A 22,295-nucleotide genomic window follows, 5' to 3' on the forward strand; every position below is an offset into this window, starting at 1 on the left:
ACTTGTCTGCATGCTAGAGAATTTGAGCAAAAAAATTGGAAATGCTAATATTGATTTTTTGCTATGCTGGGCCGAATAGTGAACGAGCAAAAAGGCAGACCAACCGTGACCACTGAAACCAAATAAAATAATTCCTAATTTTAAATTCTGAGTAAAATACAAGGCTACTCTTCACTCAATCATATCAAATTAAGTGGTGTGTCTCACCTCTACCACTTCATTTCCCTTTCTAACGGGAAGAATAGTGAAAATATAATTCGCCTGAGCAAATGAAAGAAGGAATATAGAGCATAACGAATTGATTACACATACTGAAACCTAATAAAATATTTCCGAATTTTAATTTCTGAGTGAAATACAATAACATGAAAATCCAAATGCATGACATATATATGTCATTATAACATATGAAATGAAGTGGTGTCTCTCACCTCTAACACTTCACTTCCCTTTCCAAGGGGAGAATAGTGAAAGTATAATTGGCCTGAGCAAATGAAAGAAGGTATATAAAGCTTAACGAATTGATTACACATACTAATTGCTAAAATTTGCACAAACATTACCACATGTATGACTCAATTGACAACAAGTCTTCCTGTTGGAACCATTTAAATGATATCTGAAGGTTTCAATCAAAAGCACCAGCATATTTACTTTATGGCTTATCAAGGAGGCGAAGGAGGAGGAGGAAGATGAGATTTTGCCATTCCCAACCACGCAACAATTCCAACTGCAAGTATTATCCATCCGCCAATATCATATTTCAGATCATTGCTCTTCTTATTCTTCTTGGACCCCTGCAATGCATATTGCAAAAGAAGACATAGGAAATGGGAGTCTAACAAATAAATTTGAAGATTACAAATAGCACACACTAAATCATTACACTCCATCACACATTAGGAAACCAATAATGATTCTCATCTAGACCCATTCCCACCCTTCTCTAACTAATCTGAACACTAATAGTCAACCTCAAAAAAAAAAAAAAAAAAAAAAAAAAAGTTGGAGAGTGCTCAATTCAACAGGTTATTACATTTTGCTCTATTGGATATTTCCCTGGCTATCAATGTCCCCATCAATGTGCCCGTCAGACATTTATTTGCAGCAATTCCTCACCTTTAAGTGAGGTAATGTTTAAAATTTGCTTCAGTTATGGTGCAGTTAGGTTGGAAATTAGAATGGATACCTATAAACTAAAGATTTTATGTTGAAATTTGCACCATTGACGACTCATGTTTCCACTCAAAAAACAACACTCCTCACCTTTGAATTTGAAGCAGCAGAAGATCCTCCACCACTAGTCTGTTGGCCCATAGTCTGTTGGCTAATTGCATGCTTATGGATGTCCATGTGCAACTCTGGTGCCTAAGAATAAATGGTGACAAATTAATATTTATCAAAATATACTATTTAAAAAAATTAAGAATTCTAAGTACTCTTCATTTTTGAATTCGGCTCAGAAGGTGCTGATTTACAAGAAAACACAGCAAATTATATGAACTCTAGATGATAGAATTACCACTTTATAATTTTCAGTAATTAAAATTACCACTTCATAACTGAAGTACTTTTAAACTACAGATCTTCAGTTTTGAAAAAAAAAATTCAAACAACAATTGTACACATTAACCAATTTGTCAAGTAACATTCTCAAATGATTGCTTGCCCTTTTAATAATTTTTGCAATTTCAGTAATTTTCTTTCCAGAGAAATCTAAGTTTTCCTCAGCCTGTTTAGGTGCTGATCCAGCACGTTCCAAGAAAATTTAAAACATCTACCAATTCAAAACGTAACACCTTGAGTAGTCAATATTCACAAAACTGCATTGCCCAAGCTGGCAATATTACTCATAAATCAAGTACTAGACTACCAGGTGGTCTACACTCCCAAGTTTATAGTTGAGTTATAGATAAAAGGCAGTAGTTAGCAAATTCCGTGACAGAGCCTCAGTAGGATAAGCTTCAAGGCCACCATACCTTTGCTGTGACTTCTACAGACTTGCGATAGAGTTCATTACTGGGGTCCTACATTGCAAAATTCAGTCATAAGCTTCCTTTCTAATGTAATAATCTCAAAAAGAGAAAAGAAATAAACTAAATTACCTGTTCTGATGCTTGTTGGTAATAATCAGATGCCTTATCAAAATGCCCTTTTGCCTGATCAATGTCCGGATTCAGAAAAGCAAGAGAGGTATATACATTTCCAATATACCATAATGTATCAGCCTTTTCAGGGTTTATTTCCAAAGCTTCCTCGAACTTTGAAATAGCATCTGTAGAGTTAGTATCCACTCTATCAACTTCAATAAACACACAAAACGGAAAAACTAAAACGATTACTAATCCAAAATATAACAAAACAATACCATTTAACATCATTTTTGCCTCTGGAATAGTCTGAAATTGCGATAATTCAATTAAAGCTGCACCCCATTTTGTCAGATTCTGCGGAGACAGCAGTCTTTTTTGAAACAACAATTCACTTGGGAAAAAAAAATTCACTAACTAAAGTTGAAATTAGAGAACAAATCAATCTTTTTCAATTTAAACAAAAATACTTTCAAGATTGAAATACGTACGTCAGCGTTGAGAGGATCATTGGCGTAGGTAGCTTCCGCAGATTTTCGAGCGTGCTCGAACATCAAAAGCCGATCGAAGTCTTCTTGGGAGAACTCCATTTTGGTTATGAATCTATCGGTAGCTCTAGGGTTTTGTTAAAAGTTACTACGAGATAACAGGGGTTTTATAGCAAGATGAGCAGAGGAGAGGTAGCGACGGCTGAGAAACCGCCGTGAACGAAAGCGGTGTCAAAAACGGCAAAACCTCCCTTCGGCCGCACGTATAAAATTTAGCTAACGTGTCAGTGTTAACCACGCCTGTCTCTCGGTCCTATGCTTTTCTTCTTTTTTTTTCCCTTTTTTTGCCTTTGAAATTGCATTTAGCAAAATAAAAGATTCAACAAAATTTGATTATTTTTTTAATTATATTTGTTTTCAAAAATAACTAGTTGAAAAATATTCTCAAACTTTTTATATTTGGGATACTTGAAAAATTAGTTAACAGAAAATATTTTACTAATTAGAGGCAAAATTAAATTATTTTTGAAGAAAATGATTGTTCATTTTTTACAAAATAAAAAACATTGTCTTAACATTGATTAATATATTACAACCTTATAAATACATATATATTAAATATTAATTCATTAATTATTGGTAGCCACCGTTCTTGGTCACTATTGACCATGGCTACAAGTCATTAGCCATTATTTGTCATCAATATACCGGTTATGGCAACTCAAAATTTAATATTTTTTTCACATTTTTTCATATGTAATAATAAATTTTTATAATTATAAATATTTTTATGATCTTTATAAATTTAAAAAATATATTTTTTTTAATTAAGTCTAATCTTGCAACCAAATAAGAAAAAGTGAGTTATTTGGAAAATATTTTAAAAATAATTTAGTTTTTTATTGGCAAATATTTTATAACGATAAGTTTAAAAAAAAAACTAAAAATGACTCAATTATTATTATAATCATAGAGCAATACATCACTAAAAATGGTTCAGTTATTTTATAAAAACAAACGAAAAAATAATGAACCGGTTAATGGATTAATTAATTACTTATATGTATAAATTATAAAATATATCTATTCAATTAATTTGATTATAACCGCATATAAAAATTTAAAATTCAATAATCGGTTAATGAATTTTCATTAAGCTGCATATTGTCCATGTTATACTTGTTATTCAAAAAAAAAAAAAAAACAATCTTCGTTTATTATAAAATGAACAAACTTCGTTAACTATGTTTATGAGTTATATGTTTGATCCACAAGAGTTGAAATGCTTGAGATTTGATACTATTAGTTAGGGATGATCATGGTTGAAATTTCAAATTGAAACTAAATTAAAACCAAACCGATAAAAACCGATACTAAACCGTAGTTAACGGTTTTATTTTGAACATCGTAACCGAAACCGTGAACTTAAAAGTTCGACTTCGATATTTCATTTTTTAAAACCGAAACCGTTGCTTTTAATTTAAAATCGATGATTCCAATTTAAAACCGTAAAAAATATATTCTTAAATAAACTACCAACTTATTTTTATTTTATTATAGACTTTTAAACTAATTTTTAAGAATTTTTATTGAACTGATTTAATTTTTTTCAACAGTAATATTTATTATTATTACTTATTCAAATTACACATCTTAAAAAATTATTTTAAAAAATATAAAATATATTATTTAATTTCAAGTCGAAAAACCGAAACCATATAAAATCGAAACCATCTAAAAGCGGTTCAATTCCAGTTCCACTTTTTTTATAATCGGAACGGCGGTTATAAAATCGAAACCGAGGATTCCGGAACTTTGATCATGAATTTATATTTCTATTTCTAAAAAACAAAAAGAAAAGATATAAAATTCTATCAAACAAGCCCACTTTTGAAGGGACATTGGGATTTGGGGCTCTCATTTTCTCTACATTTAAAAGGTTACTCATACATGCATTACTGTGATCAAACAAGTTCAAGATGACCAGCCATTTGGTGATCAAATAACTTCATTAATCTACAAAACCACAATCTCAGGGAGAGCAGAAAAAAAAATTGGCTTGATGTCTGCTTGCCAGAAAGATCCTCTAAAAACTTGCTTCAAAATATTAACTGCAATATACCATTACATATAGACATTGCAAGTCCAACAGTAGTTCGACGGGTTTCTCGTACAACATGTCACCTTGATCATCAGCTGTGATAAAAACAAGATCCTAAATTTTCTATGGAATAATAAAGATTTGTTGACTAAATTTTTTACAAGAAAGCAGAACATGACTTGCTAGCCATCATAATATATGGCTGTTGCTTCCCGAACAACTATTGAGAACAATGTTAAACAGCTGATGCAATGAAAGATCTAATTCTCTGCAACAACTCCGCCTTCACTGAATCAGGAACAGAGGCTGTGTAAAAAGATCAGATCCCATAAATAATGTGGCAATTTTAAATGTAAATCAAGAAATGACTTAGGAATTGAAATGGAAATAGGAGGCCGCAACCGAAAGAGAATTCTGGTCCTTACAATGGCCAAGATGCTTAAAATATTAGCTTTGAGCAAAGAGACACATCGAGATGCATTAGGGGTGATTCACGTATGTTGGATTTTATGCATCCACTTTCTCATTCATAAAGACTAATCAATAGAATATTTGGTACTAAAGAACAAGGAAATAGCAATACTGACCAACTTCAACCAAAAACTAGGCGAGAGAACTAGAACAATCGATAAAACAACTTGAATACAGAATTTTGATTTCTGATAAGAGCTTATGCAACTGTGGTAGGCTGCTTCATTTCCAATTTGATTTTTCAAAATTGACTTCCAACTATTAATATACCACAACAATATCATTCTAAACAATTGAATGGATAAAAATTTAATGCAATGTATAATTGACACGTTAAACAACATGCAACTTTCCTTTTTTTGAATATATGCCAAACACATTCTACCCTGAGGCTCCCTCTCTCTTCTAAACCCAAAGGAAAAATGCACATTCCATCGAAATAAATCATCCTCCTCCTCCATTTGAAAAGAAATTGAAATTTAAAGAAAGAGGTGAGAATTCCTCGAAGTGTTATTTATATGCTGCTCAATCAATGCTTTTCTTTAGAATCTAAAATACTATACATAGAGAAATTGCAACAAATGCACAAGCATCGCAACTTCATATAATCATGCAGATCAATTTTTAAGCAAAAAAGGAAAAAGGAAAGTTGCTGTTGCATGGATGAAAGAAACTTTAGCAGATGTACCAACCTCTGCCCTTTGGAGTGATGACATGTACAAGGTCATCCACTGTAACATTATTCCTTCCTTTTTTCCTTGTGATTGCCCTTTTTAAGAACAAGTTGCATTGAGATTTTTCAGATACTAAGGAATGAATAAAATATACACACAAACCATGTTTGAAAAATAAAGATGAAGCCAATTAATCAATGAAAAGAAACAAGAGTTTTTCAATTTATAAGGCAATTTTCAAACAGATAATTTCAGTATCATCTTATTCTTGGCTACTCTCTGCTATAATCTACTCTTCTATCATGTTGCGGCATAAAAACATGATGTAACTACTATAAGCTGGCACCTTCAGTTGCTCCTTATTTTAAGGTCAACTATTTAAGCTAAATAGACAGAACATTCAGTTTGACAAGCAAAATTTTTTTTATAATTCATTTATTCATTGCCTAATCAGACTCCACAGGCATCAACATACAACATAAATTAGCATTCTAGATGAGGCCATGTTTTTGATTTGCTACAAAATACAGTTTCTAATTATTTATTCAGCAACCAGAAACTAATGACCAAGATACAATTTCCAAAATGTTATCAACCTTCCCTCAAATTGAGCATCGCTCAAAAGACGTATAGACATTTCGAAGTAAATTTACATATTATAATACCACTCATCGTTGCAGGGTTACTTCTTAAATGTAATTGATAATTTCCTATCATCAAAAGACAATAAAAACAACTAAAGCCACATTGAATTGTGAATAAACCTGCAGATAGCTTGCATTTCATCCTTCCAACCACACTCAATAAGCCTTTCCCTCAAAAGCTGCTTCAGTCTCTCTCTTTCTCCACTCTCAATCAACTGCATAAGCAAACAAGAAACAACTAAACCAAATTCAAATACAATTTTAAAAAGAAAAGCATAAAATTAACAAACAATCTATCATTTTTAAAAAAGAGACTACCTTTACATTGATAATTTCTTGAAGGGTAAGCTCTTGGCTTGGATTAACAAGAACCTGGTTTGAAACAGGCGTTGGTGGGCGGTTGACGGAACGCCTCCCAGTTCTAACGAGAAGAGATTAAATACTGAGTATTTGCTTCCATCCTCCATGCATGTATTAATGATAGTATATAAATTAATATTTACTGATATTTGGTAATGACACTCACTTTTGAGACATTTTTGTTGCCGGAGCTACCAGTAACTGAATATTCTTGTGATCGTCCAAAATGGGAACTAAAATACTTGTTCTTAGAGTCTTGATCGCCGGCGCTCGGATGACTCTCTGCTTGCTTGCCGTGGTATCGTTTTCTTTTTGTAGCTTTTTATAAGGCTTTAAGCGGTGTCAGTCGGTGGAGAGAATAACGAGCAGAAGCTATCGGACCCGTATTTTATTTAAGAAGGTATGGTTCAAGTGAGAGGATGATCCGGGTTGAATGCGAATTTGGTTGGGTTGGGTTCCCTTTTCCTGTCGACCAAAGTAATAACGGACTGGGTTTAAAGATCCCAATGGCCCAATCCAACATGCTGCTTGCAGTTTCCAACGGATGAAATTTTTCTCTTGTTGTCCGAGGGAAAAGTTTTCCTGCCATTGAATATTACTGGAACGCATTCCATTAATTAGAGTATTACTTGGCATTACTTGAGACTGAGTAGCTTATCCTAAAAAGCATTAGTTGTATATAATCGCATCCAATGAAGTGCCACATATGCAAATTACGTACACCATAGTAGCAGATAAAAATTCCCTCTCGAGCGCGAAAAATAAAAAACGTGTCATAGCGGCTAATTTTCAGCGGTAGCAATATACCCTTACGCATGCTTCAAAAACACACTGAAACCTATACAAGAATAGAAGACAAATCTGAAATTTTTATAAGGGTAGTAACGTCTATCTACATTCTGGGAAAATTCCCGCCTCGATTTCCCGCCAATTCAAAAGCCCTAAAAATCGAACTTCTCAGAGGACAACCCTTCAATTTGCCAATCAAAATCATCAATGGCCGAAGAAGAGAACGTAGAAAAGACGATCCGACCTCAATTTCCAACTGGACGGGTCAAGAAAATCGTGAAACTGGACAAAGACATCAATAAGGTCACATCAGAAGCTTTCTTCCTCATCTCTAGTTCTGTTGAGCTATTTCTTCGCTTTATTGCCGAGAAATCGACAGAAGTAGCGGTCGAGAAGAAGCGAAAGACTGTGAAACTCGACCACATCAGAACCGCTGTTAAAAGGCATCAGCCAACCAGCGATTTCCTTCTTGACTCGCTTCCTTTGCCAACTCAGTCTGATAAGCCTGTGGCTAAGAAGAAGACACATTCAGGTCCCGTGGCCGATAAACCTGTCCCCTCTGGTACTCGCCGAATCGACGACTTCTTTTCCAAATCGCCAAATGAAGATCCGGTTCAGATAAATAATTGCTAGACGTATTTTATTTTACCTTTAATTAATTGGATAGATTGTACCAGAAGATATTTTAGTTTTATAATAAAACGAATTTATATTTTGTTTTATTTTATTTTCTTTGGTTTTAATTTGGTGATTTGACCTATAACAGTGAAATAACATAAAAAATTTGCTTATTAAGATTCCTATTGTCTTTAACAATCTGCATGGTGGCTGCCACTGAAAGGATAAGGGAGTGTAAATATCTGGTATTTGGTTAGGTTTATGAAGATTTGAATACATCTCTGATGCGTTTAGATACATTAGGAATTGAAACGTATATGACAGTTGGATGGCTTCAATGGCGAAATGTGATCCTAATTGTTTATATTTTGTTAGGCTGTTAGCTTGCATTAGCATTTAATTTTGAGGAAAAATTAAAAATTATAGAGAATAAATGTCACCTGGTGAGACATAAATCTGACTTTCTTTATTGATTAAGTTACCTTTGTTAGTGTTTATGCAGTTGGCATTGCTTGTATCTAATATTACTTTATCTTATCTGACATTTGAAACTCAAGGGTGTAGTTTACTGCTGCGCTGTGGAGCGTATCCCTGTTTACAGAATATTTGTGGGCGATAAATCAATCAATTTCGAAAATCAAAACTCCTTGATTACAAACATACTTTACATATACCTATGGCTATTAATTTATTGGCAAACTGGACCTTACATCTGCAACAAGATGAAAACAATAATCTTAAAACTTCTAAACTTGTTTTATTTTCCTTTGCTGATGATTCCCTGAGGTTCTATGTGGGTTGATTACTGATGGGGCGGTGGGCATATATAAATAAATGTTCTCTCAAACTGACATAATGGGTGCCTGGGTGGTTGAATTAATTATTCTGATGGATTTCATCGGGTTGTTCCACAATATGCCTAATCAAATCTCTTATACTTAATGATTTCTCAATTCTTGTGAAGATAAACAATCTGACTTGAAATTTTAGGGAGATACAGGACCAGAAAATGTTGAGACCACTGAAGCTGTTTCATCCAGAAGATGAGAAGCAAGTCCAGGTCGAGGAAACATCTTTTGGGCCTGCAATTTCCTTCCTTCTTTTAAGAAGGATATTCCTTGAGTTGCAGAATTGATGCTGTTGTTTCCCAACTGTTGGATACTCAGAGAAAGCCTTCTGTTTAAAGGGGTAGCATTGTTAAAGCCTCCGTTCAAGCTCCTATTTGGAAGTCGTCTACTACTGGTGCTTGGCCTGGACCCGAATGCATTATCTTGCTCAACTACTACCTGGCTTTGCACTTTCTTCTTTTCCTGCGAGACAAAAGCTAGCTTGTCAGAAAGGTAAGACTAGAAAAGTAATTTGCTGAATGTGAATTTCTTTCATTCATTTAACGTGCCAGATTATCTATTCATTGCCATTGTAAATATCATTTTCTTTGTCATTACAGTTTCAGACTGCGCACCCTTTGTCTTTGTTTCTCTTCCTCTTTCTCCTGCCTCAACATGTTATATTCTTCCAACATTGCCAACAGGGGTACCTAGATAACCATTCATATGATTATTCATTTAGTTTGCGTGGAAATTAATATAGATAAGTGCATGATAACATGGTGTTTCTTTTTACTATTTGCTCATGGAGTCAATATATAATAACAACTGGTGTCTTAACTTACATCATCAAATAAGAACACTTTCTTTCTTTCGTCTTCCCAATTCTTGGTTTTTGCTATAAGTGAGGCCACCAGAACTGCATCACCGATCATTATATTACATATAAATATTTGGCATGTGTTAATGCTGTAGCATTTGAGATTCAAGAGGTTACATGTATTGCCAGGTAGAAAGTGAGAGGAAAGCACTATATAATTACTCCCCTAACATAATTCAACTCTGCCATATGCCTCATCTTGAGAGTGTTGGCCATTCATCCAGTTAATAATCTACTTGGTTGGTACTTAATATTGTGTGTGCCTGTGTTAACTTTTGGGCTGATTGGCACATTTCCAGGTCCTTCACAACTATATTCTTTTTAAGAGAGAAAAGCTCCTTGATTTTTTTTTTTTTTTTTTTTGGAATTACTAGGTAAATGCAATTGGCTTTGATGGGTGTTTGGCAAGTTATGCAACTTTCCCTCTTACCTGGGATTTTGTTGACTATCACTCTAGCACGTTCTGCACGCCTCAGGTTCCTGTGAGCACCTCTGCTAACTGAATATCGATTTTCATCCTGAAAGTACTCATGAAATATATGAGATGATGTGGAAACAGTAATGGATAAATGCCAATAAATCATATAGGGTGAGAAAAGTAACCATGCTATATTCCTCTAACCAACGCTCCTCATTACGTGCTAACATCCACTTTTCGACCTTTTCCATTATTTCCTTCCTGCTATTAGCTTCTTCTGTTACTTTTGATATCTGTTCGTCCAGGCTCATGAGGAGATCGGCATGGTCAATCTCCCCTTTTTAATATGTCAGTATGCAGACAACTATAGTTTTAAACTTGAATAACAATGGATAACTGTGAAAGATCGTTCTTTTAATCCTACCTGAATTTATAAGCTTAACTATATTATCCATTTCTGATCTTGAAGGGATGTCCATGTGTGACTTATTGCATATGTCCTCCAGCTCATTCTGCTTCTTGAAGAAAAGCTCTTTCATCTTGCTTGCTTTTAACTGATCCAATCTCTTAACTTCTGATTCAGCCTTGAAAAATTTTTAAATAGCTGTTACATATTAGTTGTTTCTGATAATTTGCTGCAATGATCTTATATACTGACCTGCTGGATTATAATTAGTGTAAGACTTGCAGCATCTGATACTTCGGCTGATGAGACAGATAACAAGCGAGTAACATGGGAGAACAGTCGACGATCTGCATACGGTGCGTCCATGAGATTCCACAAATTTGTCAATGCTTTTCCTAGATAGTGAAGCTGCCAAATTTACAAGTGTTATGTTATGTCATTCTTTAATCAGACAGGTAATATGTTTCTTAAACTAAAAGAAAAAAAATTGTTCATAGCATGAAAACCTTTAGCATTCAAACTATTGGATTTGTATGTCTTTTTAATCAGAATATTGAATAATGCTCATTATTCACATGTCTAGCTATATGTCAACATTTGTACTTGTATTTGCTCATCACCTGATCACTAGAAAACATAACTGTGTGTTTACTGTTATAGCTGAGGTACTGGATCCTGCCAATGATCTTTGCATAGTAGAGAGTTAGCAGCACATAAAAATAATTTTCACCTTTTCATGTCGTTTTTGTTTTTCTTCTTTGAGTGATTCCACAGTGCTGTTGAGTTTGGCCAAAATACTATCACTTATGTTTTTGGATATTCCACACAATTCATTCAAAGTTGGATGAACTTTTGTTATAATCATGGAGGATTCCATCCCTAATGTTGCAGATAATCTGTGGATTGTATCTATATATGTCTCCACTTGCTGGAGTCTGTCATTCTTTAAAGTAAGCAAAAACAAAAAGTAAGATTAATTTAGGATCGAAAACATGGTTTCCTAAAAGTAATTCCTTAATACCATTTCTTTTACCTTTTCCTTGTGGAGTCTTTGTAGCTCAACTTGGTGTTCCTCTAGTTTCTTTAATGAAAGATCATTCTCGTTTACTGTGACATTGGTTATGGAGTCATCATACACTGATTGACCTGCAATTTCCGCAGAAATTTTTTGAATTTGCCCTTGCACAGCTCGAAACTGGTTCACTCTTTCTTCTTTTCTCAACCGCATCTCCCGCAAAGCTGGGGTGATTGCATCTAGCTGCTCCTTTAGTGTTCCTGACATTTTTTCTGGCTGTACAGGCATTATTAATTATTCTCAATGCATGCCAGTTAATGAAAGTTTCTTGCATCTATTCAAGTATGTTTTGTCTCGATCTTCCATCACCCTATTATTAATATGGCAACCATTTAATAAGGTAACAAAATACTCCTGTTTCAAAACCATCTGATGAATGCAAATGGGAAGAGTTACAATTATTGGCCTTTGTCGCCAAAATTAGTGACGTAGGAAATTTATTTGGAGTAGATTTGAATGTGACTTCTGATTGTAGTTGCTAATAGTTACTCTTTAAACTCTGTTCAATATCAGTGTATTTTCCTTTTCTCGATAAGCATAATTGCTGACAGCAGAAAGATCCCTGAGTATGCACTTAGGCTATTTTTGAGATTACCATAATGGAAAGGATGTAGTTTAATTGAATGCATTTATTCTTAAGGCAATGCCAAACAAAGTATGAGCGTTCAATGTTATATTTACAATCTTAACTTGTATTTTCTAATATGCTAAAATTACTAAATGAATACAGATGATTGAATAAGTTACCCGTCCTGGGAGAGATCGTTCACCGAGTGACAGAAGAAGATGGGTAAATTCAGCTTCAGATTCTGCTAACTCTTGATGCAGGCGAGCTCTCGATATATTTGCACTGTCAACTTTTCTTCTATATACTTCTAAACACTCCTGTTCCAAATCCAGCAGAACTTTCTCTCTTTCAAACTGATCCTCTCCAACTTCATCCCAGATCATCTATTTGAAATCATGAAAGGAAAGATAAAAGATATTCAGAACAAATAAATCATTTTTCACCCACCAATTACTCTCATTGTTTCCTGAATAGCAATACTCTTGCCTGCAATTCCTGGAGTAGATATCCACATGATGTTTCTAGTAATGCAGAGCTTCTCATTCCAATAGGTGTTTGGATTGATCCCATCTGATAGCCGCTTCAGTGTATACTTTGATTACTACAATTTCTGAGCTCTGTGTCGAATACTTCAGTTACTGGCAACTGAAAGCATTGGGTTTAAGTTCCTTGCAAAGCAACTAAGTACAGAGAGAGAAAGAAAGAATATGTGAGTGTGGTGGCCTGAAACTTTGGTGTGGTATTCGCTTAAAGGAAAAGGCTGCAGAGTTTGGTAACACTGAAGCTTTGGGTTCAAGGATCAGCTATTCCTATCAAGTACTGATTCCCAGGTTCTACCTTTCACTCTCTTATAGCTTAAATTTTGAGACATCCAAATTTTCTTTTAATATATCCATAAAGTTAGAGTATCTTATTCAGGGATGAATTGCTTATTTGGCAGAATACTTGTGATTTTTTGTGTGCATTCGAGTGAACTTCATTCCTAAGCAATCTGAGTTGTCAAGCTTTTGTCATGTTTAATGACTCTGCAATTAACCTTTAATGACATTTATATGACCAAATAACTTTTGCTCATATAATCATTCATCTTAATAGTTTACCTTATTCAGTAGCCTGCTAATGATATCCAAATCAATTGCAACTCACAGATACCTAAAAGGTTCTCATAAATTGCTAGGCGTCTTCTTTCTCTTTAATAGATTAGATTCTGATTCTATTTGCATCATAATTAATTTCCTTTTCTTCTGAAAGACATTTTTTTAAATGATCTAAAAACAGAAATGCGAATTTGCAAATTGTATGTTTTGTCTATTTCTAAATTAAACATCTTAATCATGAGATAAAGGATTTGGTGTTGAATCATTTTCAACAAAACCTTCCACCTCGTTTACCTTACCCAACACCATTTTGGCCTCTCCTGCTGGAAAAAAAAAAAGGACATCGGTGTCTGTATCCTGTCGAATTGTGAAGCTGTAATATTTAATATTTGATTTGTATAGTTATTTTGAAAATTTTATATTTTTTACATCTTTTTTAGTGTTACATTCATTTTATCATTAAAAAAAAAAAAAAAAAAAATACAAGTAGCAATTTTTTTTTTTAACAGTGGTAAGCAGTCTTTTTCTAGTCACATGCTCGCAATGATAAGACTCGCTGTAGGTAGGGAGGGATATAAAGCATTGCAAGGTAAGATACCTAGAGTGTGTCAAAGGTTCTAATCATTCATGGCATGACCCATCAAACAAGGAACCCGAACTGAGTGAGAAACGAAGGGATAAAGAGAATATCAGATCTTACTCTATTTCCCACTTGTTTTTTTGGGTAGTGCAATGAATATCTTTATTTGGAATATTATTGTTCTATCTCCAGCCAACTGAAAATAACACATGCAGCATGTATAATTATTTTATAAATATCAAATATTAGCTTAAGATAAAAGAAGTTAATAAGAATATTTGAATGAGGAAAAATACCAAAACCATTAGTAAATATAAACTGTAAATATAACGATTTTTCTTTTTTTAGTAATTTTTCTATTTTTGAGAATAATGTATAAAATTCTCTAATACATTGCAAATAAAAATAAAACCTTACAAATAAATTTACTTTTTAATTTATTTTGCATAACTGCATATACACTGATTACGCCTATTTCCCACTTTTCTGTAGTCATTTAAGGATTTACATTTGTAAGGATCAGTAAAATGTGGTTCAAATTTGAGCTTCTGCACGGTCGAAGAAAGAGATGGGCTTTGGCCTGTCAGCCAAACTTTGAGTCCCCATTTTAGAAAAGCCCATGGATTAATTAACAGATGGGTGTTTCAAACTTGCTTGGTGTTTGTGCGCAGGAAGGCCTTAAAACGAATGCTGACGTTTGAAATTAGAAGAGAACATGAATCCCACATCGTTAACGAAGTTTTGACAGCAAGCCTATATAAGTTTTAGCGAGAAATTAGAAAGCTGTCCCTTCGGGGACATCCGATAAAATTGGAACGATACAGAGAAGATTAGCATGGCCCCTGCGCAAGGATGACACGCACAAATCGAGAAATGGTCCAAATTTTTTTTTCCCATATTTCTCGTCTTCCTGGAAATATAACTTCCATTCTCCCCGTTTTGTTTCCAGTATAATTTGTTATTCACTTTTGCCTAAATTCAACAAAATTCCCCAAATTTTCCTGCTTTTCTATCGTTTTGAAATAATATCCTTACCGTTTCTGGATTTTTTTAAAGCTATTCTCCTCTGTTTTCTGCATTTCGTTTTCTCGCAATTTGTTCTCCTTTTCGTAGATTTTTTTGGGTGTTCTCCTTTTCCCTCCAAATTCAACATGAGCTGGAGCTCTGATTCAATGGCTCATTTTCTTTCTTTTCTTCGGTTGTAGTTTATATTTTCAGCGTCTCAATGGAGTTCTGCTTCAATGTACCGTAGACTAGCATAAAACGGTCAGTCGATATTTTCATTTTCTCAGGAAAATTTCTTGATATTTGGTGTTTGTGATGAAATGCCTCACTTTTTTCATTTATTCATTCAGTTTCATCACTATTACTAGGTTGTTTGCTTTATGACCTATGAAGTTAAAATCCTTATTAAGACTACGACCTGCTCCTATGCTAAGTTGGTTCACTTAATTGGTTTTAGTCCAGTCAGTTAATGGAGGTCTTTATGGCAGAGACGAGGTTTGGACTTTGGAGTCGTTTATGATTTTCTTTTTGATTATTTATCCACTTGAAGTACCCGGTGCTTGGAATGAATGGGATATTCTTAATGGATTTGAAAATTCTGAGTGTTTGTTTGACTGAAATTTCGCAGAAGCATTAGTAGACAAACCTAAGATTAGGAATCTGAAGTCCTTGAAGGCTTATTTGTGTGTCAATCCAAAATGCAAACTTTACTGCCATTTTAGATTCTCTAGTCTAATTTCATTTGTTAAACTTTTTGAAAGGATTTCTTTATTGATTAATATTTGTTGGTCAGGAAATACATGGAGTGGTAAGACATGGTTATTAGTTGCAAAGTGGCCTCTGATGTAGCTACCTTATTATAATTGAAGCCTTAATGGATAGTTATTCTTCCACATTAAATTTTAAAATCTGCATTTAAAGGTCATATTTTTAAACAGCTGATTCAAGCTTGGGAACTGACTGTATACGTGTTCTGTTCAGGAATTGTGAAGATTGGGAACTACATGGAAAGGAAGCAGAAGAGAAGATTGCTAGGCAAAGAAAGTTGGAAGGTTGGATCCAAACGAATAATACCCCACTACAGGTCTGCATATGATAATTTGTTCACCACATTTCCATGTTTTAATTTGGGCAATCTTCTTTTCTGGTGCATGCATATAGCAATGTTTGTTTTTTAAAATTCATTAGTAGGAATCCTATATTGCAAATAAAATACAAAATTAAGATAGATAACAGAGGGATTTGTACAACTTCAGGGGTAAAATAAATATCAGAGGTTTTGGACTAGTCTGGTTGAACGATCTATTAGGTTAACTTGCTTAAGTTACTTTCTATTGCAGTTTAAAATAGCATAAGGCAGGGAAAGCAACAAAAAAAAAAAAAAAGTAAAAAAAAAAACCAAAACAAACAGAATCTTAGATTGTTGTTGTTAACAGAGAAGGCTATAAGAAGGCATGTCTTCAATCCGTAGGACATCATCCATTAGAAGTTCCCTTTCCACTTGAGCCCGAGTGCACTTCAAAACATCCTGCACATGCATCATCGGATTAGTACCTAAACCTTCTTGCTAATAATTACTTCCTAGCCCAAAGATCCACCTAGAGTTTTAAACTCTGTAACCTCATTGCCGACTCCAATGTCAACAAGATAAAACTTACTAGTTCAAAGAATGATTTTAAAAACCTTAAACTTTCTATATCTTAAAAAATTCAACAAAGAATTTAGAAGATTGGAATCTCACATTAAACTCCATGTAAGTTGCATTCTTCTGTAGCCATTGCTTGTCCATTACCACAAAAGCCACACAATACAACAAGTCAAAAGCCCATTCATTTTCTGAAAGCACATACAAGGCGGCCATAGCAACCAGTAAATACAAAGCTCACTAACTTAATATTAGACAAGAATAGCAAACTATAAAAGTTCATGTATTTGAAATTATTTCACCACTATTAAGAAAATGCTTATCCAATACAGTAGTTACTACCTGACAACATCTGCAAGAAAACTGATCTGACAAAAGTCCTAGGTTTGGCTGTAAGCAAGAAAATAAATGAGTTGGCAAAATTAGTAATCCATTCAAGTAATATTAGATAATTTTAGGACAAAATAAGGACCAGCCTTAGGTCTAGGTAATGATTGTTCATGTTCCACTTACAGGCATCAAGATCAAGCATTTGCTTGATCATGAAAGTGATATTTACACCAGCAACAGCGAATGGATACTCCCAAGCAGATCGCTTTCCTCCCTGCTTTTTTAATAAATGTTGAAAAGATATCTGCAAAAAATACGTTACAAATAATTAGTCAACAAAGTTAAGGTTCAAGCAAATTTATTTATTGTTTAAAAATATTACATTCACACGCAGAGTAGGATCTTACAGAAAATGTTTTGGCAAAGAATAACAGGTTCTCTAAAGAAATGAATCCAGCTCCTCTGTTTATCAAGTAAGAAAGATAAATTAACAGCTTGAGTTTAAAAAAAAAAAAAAAAAAAAGAACAAGAAATGTGCTGGAGGAAAAAAGATGACGAGCAGTGAAAGAAAAGAAACCTGAAATCAGTCGATGGATCTTTTCCTTGCCATCCCATTTCTTTCCATTGGTTAGATATTAAGCCATGAAGCTCTCTATCAGGATACGTGGCAGACCATAGCGCTCTTAAAGCTTCCTGTTATGATGAAATTATAAGCATAATATATTAGCAAAAAATGATTATAAAATTACTACACACCTGGTGATCTGGCCTGGAACCATCAAAATAAACCTTCATTCGGTGCTTCAGCCTTTTCAATCTCTCTTCCTGAAAGTTTTTGGAGATGTCCGTTAATGGGAAACAAATATCTTAAATTAGAAAACAATAGGACCAATTTGATATATTTGTTTCCTTGAGTTAATGGATGTGGCTGATCAAGCCATGTGTGCGTTTATATAATTCTAAAGGCTGGACAGTCGTAGTTCAGTTTTGGAAGATGAATGAAAGAACAATGCACTAGCAAAAGCAACAGAACAAAATAGTCCCTTTTGTTTTTTTGAACTACTTCTCTTTTTTGTTTTCTTCAAGTGTGCTTTATATGATTAATGTGTATGTATTAACTACTTGCCTGTAGGGGTGTCAAGTTAATGCAGATCCGTTCAAAAATTCCCTTTCGCTTGAAGCAAACACAGGTGAGGCCTTTACCAATCCATGTAGGCGTCCCACAAGTTGCATCATCTGTGCATATACAAACCACTACACTCCATCAACCAATCAACTATCACAAAATATACTATATGGCCACTGCTTAACTAAAAATAAAAGGAAAACCAATAATCAATGGTCTCCACACTACTAGGTTGCCAGTTGAAAGCCCATCGAAGCCAAATTAATTAAAAAGGAAAAAAAAAAAAAAAAACGAAAGAAAAACACGAGCAATCTTTTAGCCACCTGGTTTAATAGCTACACCAGAGCATTTCATAATGCTATGTAGAGGTGAACAAGTTCAGGTGGTCCTTAGTCCACATAGATCTCGCTATTTCCCACTGATTATTTGCTGCAACCAACTAGTAAATGAAGATGTGTCATTTGGTGATTCTGGCAGTGGTTGGTGGGTAACGAAGGCATTGTAGCTCTCTAAAGTCTAAACCATTTTGTCACCAAAATAATGCGGTAGAGCCATCCGACAGAGCGGCTATAGGATAAAGATCACGTGACTCAAGAGGGAGGTTGCTTTAGTGTGCGCGCTAGTACAGATGAACACAATTTTATACGAGTAAATAATAGTAAGATTACAGAAGCTGTATTTGTATTTTGTACCATATATTAATCGAGTGTTAGGACTGTCTCTAAGCAGATGATGCGGTGTCGTCGTTCACCCGACAAACTTAGAAGTAAGTAGAGTGAAGCCACGCGCTTAGCTGTAAACATGGGACCACAATCCGACCACATGGGAACATATGGCATCCATGTGAGCAATCGATCCAATGTGGTCGGAAACGGCGTACACGCGCTGGTAGGAGGGTGATCCAAGACAGTGGTTTCGAGCCCAAAATTATCCAGTGAGCTTATTTCACTGTAGCTTCCTTCAGGCAAAAGAAAACGAAAAAAAAAAAAAACTTAAAAAAAAAATTTTATCTGGCCACCTCCATCTTTTGACCGAGTCAAAGACAAAATTGATTCTGCTATTGCTATAATTGAATTAATAAAAAAAATTGAAAGTTAGCACTTATGGAAAAAAAGTGCTGCAAATCCGAAAGTGTCTATATTTTGATGTTTTAATTTTAATGTTTTAAATATAGATTTCATATAATCAAAAGAAGAAGAACAAGCAGCACAGTGCATTTGTAAAATGTCTTTCTTCCCCTTTCAAAAAGATAATAAACTATCAAAAGCCAAAAGGCAAGAGAAAAAAAATGGCATTTTCTTATAAGATAGAAGCAGAAGGTGGCGAGAAATAGAACAGTGGTTGCGTTAATTGGCAACTTTAGTTGGTTCGCCTAATAGCTACAAACAAACAAACGACAGTGGTGCAGTTGGACCACCAATCCAATCAAGGACCATCAATAAGAATTCAGAAAAATAACTACATAGGAAGTAAGACCGACCCGCATTGGCCCCACTTTCCATGTATGGACATTGGACGGATAATGTTTGAATCGAACCATTACCCTCTTTACTTTGCCTAAACAGTTACAGTGTTCCCTCTTTTTGCGCCATTATCAAAGCTGTCTTCAATTTTACGTTGAATTTCCTATTACTATTTACCGTTCCTCTCCATTATTATGCAGAAAATTAATTGTAAAAAATAAATAAAAAGCCTAAATTATTTTAAATAATCAAACTATTTATCGATGTTACTACTCCAACTCTTTTGAATATTTTTTTTTAAAGAAGAGATCACCAATCACACAGATTTAGTGCAACTGCTTCCACTATTTAGAAGCAGTTCATTTTTAAAAAAAAAATTTCGGATAATCCATTGAAAATAATATATAGATACATACTGACTTGTAAAATGTTGAGTTTGATTAATTGTTTAATATGATTGATAGGATCAATGAAAAAGAGAAAGTATGTATAGAACTAAATAAGACGAATCGGATAAATACACCGCAATAGCAAATAGAAGCAAAGACGAACCGATCAGTAAAATCGTTTACATGAAGTTCTACTTCTAAAGGAATCCCAAGAAATCACATTGCACAAAGAGAGAGAAGGAAATGAGAACCTGAGGATGAAGAAGCAGAGCCGTGAGGGCATCGGGCGACGGTAGTAGGAGGAGATAGAGTACGGATCGCGATGCAGTTCCCTTGAGTTCTAACTATGCTCATTTCAGTCAAGCTTCAATCCAAGTTACAGACTTCCAGTTGCAGAGCCTGATGTGTGAGAGAGAGAGAGAGAGCGAGAGAGAGAGAATTTAAGGGTGTTTGGGTCCCGTCCCGATATAATATTTTGAGCGAGTGGGAGTGAGTGATGAAAGAAAGTAAATGACTAGAATACCCTTATTCCTTGCGACGTTTGGCTTTATATGGCAACTCATGGATTTTACCCAAATGTGGGATGGGGCGACCTCTCTTCATCTTCATTCATAAGAAAATTGGTACTCCCTCGTGGATATTAGCGAAATACTGCTTTCTAAAGTTTCTTAAAATTAATTCATTTTATTATATTCTTTTTAATTAACTCAGTTGTTTCTTCAATAAATAATTAGATGAGACGAACAGTAATTTTAATGAATATGTTGTTTATAATATAAATGATTTAATTATTTTTTTATTATTGTCTTTTATCTTTTTGAGGGGAAAAGAAATAAGTGGAGTAGCAAGAGAGAATTTTCAGAACCGGAAAAGAAAACGAGGGGTCATTTCAGGAAAGGAAATAGAAAATGAAAGGTAGAAACAGAGAATAGAGATAAAAGGACAAAAAAGATAATAAAAGAAAGTTAGGGCAATATAGACTTTAGGAGTAACGTCTGTAGTTTTGCCAAAGTCAGCAGACTGCAGACATGTGTTGGTTTCTTGGTGACAGCAAGTCCAAATACAGCCTTCATGGCAGGCCGTCTTCAGAAAACTCCAACCGCAGACCAATTAATGAAAGGGAGGATTCTAATATTCTATTCGTCACTCTCACTCAATAAACTGGAAAACACATCCGCATTCTTCATGAATCTGGTCAAAGCATTACTCGTAGGTCCACAAGTATAAATTATTTTAGAATTTTTCTTTTATTATAAATATAAGTTATTTTTAAATACTTTAAGAATAATTAACGAATATTTTCTAATTTTATCCTCATATGTATTAAATATAATAATGATGGAAATAAAAAGTGATTTAATCAAATTAATAAACTTTTCATTATAATTTAACAAACTCATTCCAACATGTCTGTTGGGATTATAACTGATCTTGAGTTGGGGCCGGTGGAAAAATGCTCCAATAATTACGTATTGGATATTAACGATCGAATTCACCAGAAATAATAATCACGGTAAAAATTAAATAATTACCGTAAATGCCAGATGAAAAATGAAAAATAAGGACACTGAGATTTACGTGGTTCACCCTTCAACTGTTATGAGCTACGTCCACGGAACAAAAACTCCGAATAATTCTTCCATTAAAAAATAGTAGGTACAAAATAGTAGGTACTCTAAGTGTTTTCCAAAAAACACCCCAAAAATTATAATCCTCACTATTTTCTCTCTTTCTCAATTTTAGGAACCTTTTCTAAAATTTTATACACTCTATGTATTTCTATTCTTTTATTTTTGTACATTTAAATGAACTTCGTCTGCCTCCTTTTATAGGCAGTTCAGTGAATGAGTCGTGTATAACTCATTCACGTCTTTATTCTTTGTCAAAGAAGATTGTCAACTTTCCTTCTTTTTCAAATAACACGTTTTTCTTTTCCTTTCGCAGCCTTCGTCGACTATCTAAAACAAAACGTATTTATTGCTTTTTTTTTTTCTTTCTTCAAATCTGTATGGATCCCACGTGTTGAAGGGATTCCGCAACAATGTCAGCCTAAGAAATTAACGAATCGATTTCAAAGTCAGACTGATTTACTTTTAAACCATTTGAAGAGAAAAAATAAGATTGAACTAGCTGATCTATCGTTGAACCAATTGACTGCATATACCCGATTGACTTCAGCCAATTTTTTTGATATTTTTAAATATTTTTTATTATATTTTAATTATTTTAATTATAATTATTTAATTAAAAT

The 22,295-nt window shown here is 34.0% G+C and overlaps 5 protein-coding genes, 1 long non-coding RNA gene and 1 other non-coding gene across 12 annotated transcripts; 3 read left to right on the top strand and 4 right to left on the bottom strand.

Annotated features, from left to right (window-relative positions):
* Nucleotides 1-312: 312 nt before the first annotated feature.
* TOM20-2 (translocase outer membrane 20-2) lies at nt 313-2,904 on the bottom strand. The gene is made up of 6 exons (XM_012230282.4): nt 2,582-2,904; nt 2,369-2,447; nt 2,106-2,275; nt 1,980-2,027; nt 1,267-1,368; nt 313-797 (listed from the first exon to the last, which is right to left on the bottom strand). Exons 1-6 carry the CDS (start codon nt 2,678-2,680, stop codon nt 666-668), a joined length of 630 nt encoding a protein of 209 aa, XP_012085672.1. The 5' UTR covers nt 2,681-2,904; the 3' UTR covers nt 313-665.
* Nucleotides 2,905-4,660: 1,756 nt separating this feature from the next.
* On the bottom strand, nt 4,661-7,246 carry LOC105644805 (uncharacterized). Of its 3 annotated transcripts, none has more exons than XM_020683350.3 (5): nt 6,995-7,246; nt 6,793-6,889; nt 6,589-6,683; nt 5,843-5,919; nt 4,661-4,985 (listed from the first exon to the last, which is right to left on the bottom strand). In XM_020683350.3, the coding sequence occupies exons 1-5, from the start codon at nt 7,003-7,005 to the stop codon at nt 4,915-4,917; spliced, it is 351 nt and encodes a 116-aa protein (XP_020539009.1). In that variant the 5' UTR covers nt 7,006-7,246; the 3' UTR covers nt 4,661-4,914. The 3 variants fall into 3 exon arrangements, with proteins under 3 accessions (XP_020539009.1, XP_020539010.1, XP_012085671.1); XM_020683351.3 differs by having other exon boundaries at nt 4,661-4,967; nt 6,787-6,889; nt 6,995-7,240; XM_012230281.4 differs by having other exon boundaries at nt 6,787-6,889; nt 6,995-7,234.
* A 536-nt stretch (nt 7,247-7,782) lies between these two features.
* NF-YC13 (nuclear factor Y, subunit C13) lies at nt 7,783-8,339 on the top strand. The gene has a single exon (XM_012230280.4). It carries the CDS (start codon nt 7,825-7,827, stop codon nt 8,248-8,250), a length of 426 nt encoding a protein of 141 aa, XP_012085670.1. The 5' UTR covers nt 7,783-7,824; the 3' UTR covers nt 8,251-8,339.
* A 524-nt stretch (nt 8,340-8,863) lies between these two features.
* MAP65-8 (microtubule-associated protein 65-8) lies at nt 8,864-13,238 on the bottom strand. Of its 3 annotated transcripts, none has more exons than XM_012230279.4 (11): nt 12,896-13,237; nt 12,589-12,792; nt 11,800-12,057; nt 11,497-11,709; nt 11,019-11,174; nt 10,785-10,944; nt 10,546-10,697; nt 10,373-10,460; nt 9,908-9,981; nt 9,698-9,772; nt 8,864-9,545 (listed from the first exon to the last, which is right to left on the bottom strand). In XM_012230279.4, the coding sequence occupies exons 1-11, from the start codon at nt 12,977-12,979 to the stop codon at nt 9,222-9,224; spliced, it is 1,788 nt and encodes a 595-aa protein (XP_012085669.1). In that variant the 5' UTR covers nt 12,980-13,237; the 3' UTR covers nt 8,864-9,221. The 3 variants fall into 3 exon arrangements, with proteins under 3 accessions (XP_012085669.1, XP_020539267.1, XP_020539268.1); XM_020683608.3 differs by having other exon boundaries at nt 9,380-9,545; nt 9,681-9,772; nt 12,896-13,238; XM_020683609.3 differs by having other exon boundaries at nt 9,406-9,545; nt 9,632-9,772; nt 12,896-13,238.
* Nucleotides 13,239-14,871: 1,633 nt separating this feature from the next.
* LOC119371542 (U6 spliceosomal RNA) lies at nt 14,872-14,974 on the top strand. Its single transcript, XR_005179178.1, has one exon. It is a non-coding gene; the product is annotated as a U6 spliceosomal RNA (small nuclear RNA).
* Nucleotides 14,886-17,370, top strand: LOC110010580 (uncharacterized). The gene is made up of 2 exons (XR_002285573.3): nt 14,886-15,352; nt 16,073-17,370. It is a non-coding gene; the product is annotated as an uncharacterized LOC110010580 (long non-coding RNA).
* On the bottom strand, nt 16,293-20,513 carry LOC105644802 (ELMO/CED-12 family protein). Of its 2 annotated transcripts, none has more exons than XM_089719121.1 (9): nt 20,296-20,513; nt 18,189-18,302; nt 17,823-17,887; nt 17,644-17,759; nt 17,474-17,528; nt 17,250-17,370; nt 17,079-17,126; nt 16,833-16,927; nt 16,293-16,619 (listed from the first exon to the last, which is right to left on the bottom strand). In XM_089719121.1, exons 1-9 carry the CDS (start codon nt 20,396-20,398, stop codon nt 16,521-16,523), a joined length of 816 nt encoding a protein of 271 aa, XP_089575247.1. In that variant the 5' UTR covers nt 20,399-20,513; the 3' UTR covers nt 16,293-16,520. The 2 variants fall into 2 exon arrangements, with proteins under 2 accessions (XP_089575247.1, XP_089575248.1); XM_089719122.1 differs by lacking the exon at nt 20,296-20,513 and adding an exon at nt 18,516-19,786.
* Between the last annotated feature and the right edge of the window lie 1,782 nt (nt 20,514-22,295).

This window comes from Jatropha curcas, chromosome 3, assembly GCF_041381405.1.
Source record: "Jatropha curcas cultivar XTBG-Jc1 chromosome 3, XTBG_Jcur_1.0, whole genome shotgun sequence".
NCBI classification, from domain to species: Eukaryota; Viridiplantae; Streptophyta; class Magnoliopsida; order Malpighiales; family Euphorbiaceae; genus Jatropha; species Jatropha curcas.

What these genes read in the sequence shown, in the direction of transcription:
- LOC105644805 (XM_012230281.4), bottom strand. An exon ending in GAAATGCAAGCTATCTGCAG is followed by an intron (nt 5,920 to 6,588) that starts GTTTATTCACAA and finishes GTTCTTAAAAAG; the next exon opens with GGCAATCACAAGGAAAAAAG. An exon ending in CATCACTCCAAAGGGCAGAG is followed by an intron (nt 4,986 to 5,842) that starts GTTGGTACATCT and finishes CTTTTTACACAG; the next exon opens with CCTCTGTTCCTGATTCAGTG.
- NF-YC13 (XM_012230280.4), top strand. Translation starts at nt 7,825, where the DNA reads ATGGCCGAAGAAGAGAACGTAGAAAAGACGATCCGACCTCAATTTCCA.
- LOC105644802 (XM_089719121.1), bottom strand. Translation starts at nt 20,398, where the DNA reads ATGAGCATAGTTAGAACTCAAGGGAACTGCATCGCGATCCGTACTCTA. An exon ending in TCTTTGCCAAAACATTTTCT is followed by an intron (nt 17,371 to 17,473) that starts GTAAGATCCTAC and finishes TATTTTTTGCAG; the next exon opens with ATATCTTTTCAACATTTATT. An exon ending in CAACTTACATGGAGTTTAAT is followed by an intron (nt 16,620 to 16,832) that starts GTGAGATTCCAA and finishes ATGCATGTGCAG; the next exon opens with GATGTTTTGAAGTGCACTCG.
- MAP65-8 (XM_012230279.4), bottom strand. Translation starts at nt 12,979, where the DNA reads ATGGGATCAATCCAAACACCTATTGGAATGAGAAGCTCTGCATTACTA. An exon ending in AAAGACTCCACAAGGAAAAG is followed by an intron (nt 11,710 to 11,799) that starts GTAAAAGAAATG and finishes CTTACTTTAAAG; the next exon opens with AATGACAGACTCCAGCAAGT. An exon ending in GGTTAGAGGAATATAGCATG is followed by an intron (nt 10,461 to 10,545) that starts GTTACTTTTCTC and finishes GAGTACTTTCAG; the next exon opens with GATGAAAATCGATATTCAGT.
- TOM20-2 (XM_012230282.4), bottom strand. Translation starts at nt 2,680, where the DNA reads ATGGAGTTCTCCCAAGAAGACTTCGATCGGCTTTTGATGTTCGAGCAC. An exon ending in ATGATCCTCTCAACGCTGAC is followed by an intron (nt 2,448 to 2,581) that starts GTACGTATTTCA and finishes CTGTCTCCGCAG; the next exon opens with AATCTGACAAAATGGGGTGC. An exon ending in GGCAAAAATGATGTTAAATG is followed by an intron (nt 2,276 to 2,368) that starts GTATTGTTTTGT and finishes CTAACTCTACAG; the next exon opens with ATGCTATTTCAAAGTTCGAG.